Source organism: Penaeus vannamei, chromosome 3 (genome assembly GCF_042767895.1).
Source record: "Penaeus vannamei isolate JL-2024 chromosome 3, ASM4276789v1, whole genome shotgun sequence".
NCBI classification, from domain to species: domain Eukaryota; kingdom Metazoa; phylum Arthropoda; class Malacostraca; order Decapoda; family Penaeidae; genus Penaeus; species Penaeus vannamei.
In genome coordinates, this window is record NC_091551.1 from 2,397,774 (window position 1) to 2,403,721 (window position 5,948).

General features: G+C 48.4%; 1 protein-coding gene across 2 annotated transcripts in view; it reads right to left on the reverse strand.

Moving 5' to 3' along the window:
* LOC113814560 (heme transporter hrg1-A) overlaps positions 1-2,072 on the reverse strand; it is a 12,050-nt gene extending 9,978 nt beyond the window's left edge. Inside the window, exon 1 of one of the 2 annotated variants that reach the window (XM_027366606.2) lies at positions 1,942-2,072. Coding sequence is in view for 1 of the 2 variants with exons in the window: in XM_027366605.2 (XP_027222406.1) it covers positions 1,683-1,732 (50 nt within the window). In the remaining variant the exon portion in view is untranslated. Of the gene's footprint in view, positions 1-1,682; positions 1,820-1,941 lie in introns of those variants that run through there. The other variant, XM_027366605.2, reaches the window with a different exon arrangement.
* Positions 2,073-5,948: the final 3,876 nt, after the last annotated feature.

The window sequence follows — 5,948 nt, forward strand, 5'->3', positions numbered from 1 at the left end:
TCCATAAAGAAGAAATATAGTCAGGTAAAATAGTGCTAGAGGCGAGTGCTAGAGTTCATATGTGGGTATCTTTGATAAGCGATTATGGACTTAATTTTCTGTGTCCATTTTCTGGAAATGATTCGCGTCCTATAACCCACCATCTTTGGTATTTCTGGACTTTTCATAATGTTTAGTGTGTTTTCATAGTAATTTCATTTGGTGCTAGGCAACAACAGGAATGATAAAAGACCTGCTATCTGTGAAGTGCATAAGATATCATATGGAAATGTGAGAATTAGATTATGCAGTACTTACTTATTTTTGCCATTATTAGGGGAATGTGCCCCTTAAAAGCCCCCCATGTTAGGGGGATACCGTCCCCTAACCTGTGGAATGTAATACCTCCATTACAACTGACTGGCGAGATAAAGCCTTATAAGTCCGAGTGCTTAGCCTTGTGAGTGAAGCTGTGATCTCGCTGAGGCAGAGGTAAATACTTCTCTCTGCTTGAGTTACTGTGCAAGTTGTGGGACTTTTTTGATGTTCTCATTGTAATTATTTAATGATGTGATAGGAGTTCATGGATACAAATGTGACTGGGCTTAAGATGCAGCTGTGTTTTACAAAATTACCCTTTTATAGATTTTCTATAATCATTAGCGCCATACTATGGTATTATCCTGATTTTTCTCTCTCTGAACTGATAATGATTTTCTATAATTATCAGTTCACTGATTTCTGCCTTTTCTATCTACAGCTCCATTTGTGTTATATCATTAATGTAATAACTTTTCTCCCTTTCCTATCAACACTTCTGTCTCAAAATAATAAGTTACTTTGAATATAACTGAATAAACTAAAAAAATGTCAAGTAAAATTTCAATTTGGGTTTAAGAGACAAAACAGTCACAAGAATTTCTTTTTATAAATTGAATATTTTGAGGTTGAAATGTACACGTATATATCTAATACACATAAACACATGCATGCCCACACAACACACACACACACACCTACACATAAAAGTGATTACCATGTGACCTGGTACAATTAGAACATTATGATGGGTAAATGTATCATAACATCTTCATTAACAGCCTCCATCTGCTTAAAACAGGAGGGAATGTCAAGTATTGTATTTCCAATGGCTGAAAGTTGCCTTTAGAGCTAACAACACCTGTCGCTGGATTCTCTACATGACAAAATTTGATTCACTATTACCAAAAATTTACCTCCACTCCATTTCTTTATACTTTTACAGTTTTTACTTCATCATTTGTTTTAATGGCATGGCATCCTACTCTGGACTAATGATATAATTATGCTTGTCATGTTTGTTCATCCATTTCTCCCACACATGGACTAAATATGACTATAACCCTAAAGCTTATCCCTGTCCCACACTCCCTGTCGTAAAAACATGTTGTGACAGTGGAAATGACAGCTAATGTCTCCAGAAACATTTTCTAAACTTAAAAATACAACATCAATAAGGTAACACCAACACAGCCGTCATGGAAGGTACATATCTTTACATATACCAATGGCCACCAGCTGTCAAATCTGGACATTGCAATATGGCAATCTGTGAAAACATTTTCTCTACTAAACATATAGTCTGACATCTGTTATCCATATATAAGTCAAAATGAAAATATCCCTTAAATCACAACAGTCGACAAAGATATGACATCTCATACTTGTTAAGATTGTCTTCCCCCGACACGAGCAGTGGCACAAAGGACTCCATCACAGGCACACTGATTCTCCAACCGAAAAGGGCCGAGTTACTCAAGCTCTTTATTTTTACACAGACGAGTAATCTTACAACCTTGGGTTAGGTCATCCTGTCACTCTCACTCGAGTCACCGTTTCTTTTCTCTCTCTATCATCCCGTGACTTCCCCATTCACTCTGCTCTCCTTTGCCCTCTCACCATACCCTAAAAGGCACCACCCACCGGAAAAGAAAAGAAGAAGTCAAACAGAGAGTGGAGAGTTATATGTATTTCTCCCTCGTCCTCCGCCTCGGTCTTGTTTACATGCGACGGACCCAACAACACGGCCTTGCGTTCATTTAGATCACGGAAGGCGTTCAAGTTGCGTTCAAAAATACCGGGTAGTTCGAGCGATAGAAGACCTGCTCAGGTGTTAAGTAAGCATGGACCCACACGAGCTTTTCGTTTTGATGTTTCGCTTTTAAGTACATTTTACTTTGGTTAGTCTTGTGATGGTATTTATAAGGCCTTCTATTTTCATCTGTACATTACACATTTCCCATCGTTTGTCAAGTAACTAAGCTTACGAGGCAAGAATCATGCTCTCATTTTTCTTCACATTCAAAATCCTATAGTTGTCCTAATAAGTTACAAAATACAAGTCAAGACGTGTCCATTGGCATCCTGTTATCATAAAAGCTCAAATAGCAGAGTTCTCGTTCAAACAAGTTCGCATACTCCTTTTCTCCAAACGTTAACAAAGAAAACCAATTATTAAGGGGAAACTAAACAAGTAAAGAGTTCATATCATATGAGAACATGACGAGCTTGTTATTAAATAAAGGATAAAATGTACAAATAAATATTACCTGCTAAAGTTAAAAGTATACATTCTATATCTTAAATAAATTGATAAAAGCTCTTAATGATAATAAAAAACCGTACTACATATATGCGAACATTTTGCACGCACAAACTGCGGAGTGAGAGAGTGTGAGAGAGTTCAACGCATTGGTTTGATGACATCACTGCTTCTTCTGATGACATATCTATAAACCCCTTTTATGCAGACGTTCCGAGACTCAAATCATCAGTAAGAGAGAGGCGGTCACCTTCCTACGCCATCCACAAGTGGCTCAAGTAGTACCTTGCCTCTTTTAGGCTGCAAGTACTGCACTCTGTATATAAATCGCGCAGATGTTGCCTCTGTGAGTTGAAATATGAAATTATTAGAATGTATTTAATTGTTTTCAGAATTGAGAATTTTAAGAAGAGAAAAATCCTGATTATGGAAATGAAAATTGGTCTCAGCATCTCTCTGACATCACATCTTTGCATACTTCACTGTATTTAAGCACTTCTCACTGCATCTCAACATTTCTCACTGTATATACGCATCTCCCTTTTTGCTCTGTTTTCACATACAACTTTGTGTCTCTTTATCTCTCTCGTATTTCTACATGTAACTTTGTATCTTTGCACATCACTCGTATTCCTACATCTCGTTCTCTACATCTCTCAAATATCTTCATTTCTCTTCCTACATCTCGTCATCTTCTGTTGTATCCATGCATCTTTTTTTTGTCTCACTTTACATTGTTCTCTTTGCCTGCCATTCTTTTTCATTCGCATTTCATTCGTCAGAGATCCTTTGCCTGGGATTTGACGACAGCCTCAGGCACAGGGCAAGCCACGCTCGACCCTGGACAAGGCAAGGTCGGGGGAATCTTGGCGCGAGTAGAGGGCGTTAGGACACAGAGGAGAGAGACGTGAGCGACCTCCGGCAAGGCAAGGTCGGGGGGATCTTGGCGCGAGTAGAGGGCGTTAGGACACAGAGGAGAGAGACGTGAGCGACCCTGGGCAAGGCAAGGTCGGGGGAATCTTGGCGGGAGTAGAGGGCGTTAGGACACAGAGGCGTGAGACGTGAGCGACCTCGGGCAAGGCAAGGTCGGGGGGATCTTAGCGGGAGTAGAGGGCGTTAGGACACAGAGGCGTGAGACGTGAGCGACCTCGTGCAAGGCAAGGTCGGGGGAATCTTGGCGCGAGTAGAGGGCGTTAGGACACAGAGGAGAGAGACGTGAGCGACCTCGGGCAAGGCAAGGTCGGGGGGATCTTGGCGCGAGTAGAGGGCGTTAGGACACAGAGGAGAGAGACGTGAGCGACCTCGGGCAAGGCAAGGTCGGGGGAATCTTGGCGCGAGTAGAGGGCGTTAGGACACAGAGGAGAGAGACGTGAGCGACCTCCGGCAAGGCAAGGTCGGGGGGATCTTGGCGCGAGTAGAGGGCGTTAGGACACAGAGGAGAGAGACGTGAGCGACCCTGGGCAAGGCAAGGTCGGGGGAATCTTGGCGCGAGTAGAGGGCGTTAGGACACAGAGGAGAGAGACGTGAGCGACCTCCGGCAAGGCAAGGTCGGGGGGATCTTGGCGCGAGTAGAGGGCGTTAGGACACAGAGGAGAGAGACGTGAGCGACCCTGGGCAAGGCAAGGTCGGGGGAATCTTGGCGCGAGTAGAGGGCGTTAGGACACAGAGGAGAGAGACGTGAGCGACCTCCGGCAAGGCAAGGTCGGGGGAATCTTGGCGCGAGTAGAGGGCGTTAGGACACAGAGGAGAGAGACGTGAGCGACCCTGGGCAAGGCAAGGTCGGGGGAATCTTGGCGCGAGTAGAGGGCGTTAGGACACAGAGGAGAGAGACGTGAGCGACCTCCGGCAAGGCAAGGTCGGGGGGATCTTGGCGCGAGTAGAGGGCGTTAGGACACAGAGGAGAGAGACGTGAGCGACCCTGGGCAAGGCAAGGTCGGGGGAATCTTGGCGCGAGTAGAGGGCGTTAGGACACAGAGGAGAGAGACGTGAGCGACCTCCGGCAAGGCAAGGTCGGGGGGATCTTGGCGCGAGTAGAGGGCGTTAGGACACAGAGGAGAGAGACGTGAGCGACCCTGGGCAAGGCAAGGTCGGGGGAATCTTGGCGCGAGTAGAGGGCGTTAGGACACAGAGGAGAGAGACGTGAGCGACCTCCGGCAAGGCAAGGTCGGGGGGATCTTGGCGCGAGTAGAGGGCGTTAGGACACAGAGGAGAGAGACGTGAGCGACCCTGGGCAAGGCAAGGTCGGGGGAATCTTGGCGCGAGTAGAGGGCGTTAGGACACAGAGGAGAGAGACGTGAGCGACCTCCGGCAAGGCAAGGTCGGGGGGATCTTGGCGCGAGTAGAGGGCGTTAGGACACAGAGGAGAGAGACGTGAGCGACCTCGGGCAAGGCAAGGTCGGGGGGATCTTGGCGCGAGTAGAGGGCGTTAGGACACAGAGGAGAGAGACGTGAGCGACCTCGGGCAAGGCAAGGTCGGGGGGATCTTGGCGCGAGTAGAGGGCGTTAGGACACAGAGGAGAGAGACGTGAGCGACCTCGGGCAAGGCAAGGTCGGGGGAATCTTGGCGCGAGTAGAGGGCGTTAGGACACAGAGGAGAGAGACGTGAGCGACCTCCGGCAAGGCAAGGTCGGGGGGATCTTGGCGCGAGTAGAGGGCGTTAGGACACAGAGGAGAGAGACGTGAGCGACCCTGGGCAAGGCAAGGTCGGGGGGATCTTGGCGCGAGTAGAGGGCGTTAGGACACAGAGGAGAGAGACGTGAGCGACCTCCGGCAAGGCAAGGTCGGGGGGATCTTGGCGCGAGTAGAGGGCGTTAGGACACAGAGGAGAGAGACGTGAGCGACCTCGGGCAAGGCAAGGTCGGAGGGATCTTGGCGCGAGTAGAGGGCGTTAGGACACAGAGGAGAGAGACGTGAGCGACCTCGGGCAAGGCAAGGTCGGGGGGATCTTGGCGCGAGTAGAGGGCGTTAGGACACAGAGGAGAGAAACGTGAGCGACCTCGTGCAAGGCAAGGTCGGGGGGATCTTGGCGCGAGTAGAGGGCGTTAGGACACAGAGGAGAGAGACGTGAGCGACCCTGGGCAAGGCAAGGTCGGGGGAATCTTGGCGCGAGTAGAGGGCGTTAGGACACAGAGGAGAGAGACGTGAGCGACCTCGGGCAAGGCAAGGTCGGGGGGATCTTGGCGGGAGTAGAGGGCGTTAGGACACAGAGGAGAGAGACGTGAGCGACCTCGGGCAAGGCAAGGTCGGGGGGATCTTGGCGCGAGTAGAGGGCGTTAGGACACAGAGGAGAGAGACGTGAGCGACCTCGGGCAAGGCAAGGTCGGGGGGATCTTGGCGCGAGTAGAGGGCGTTAGGACACAGAGGAGAGAGACGTGAGCGACCTCGGGCA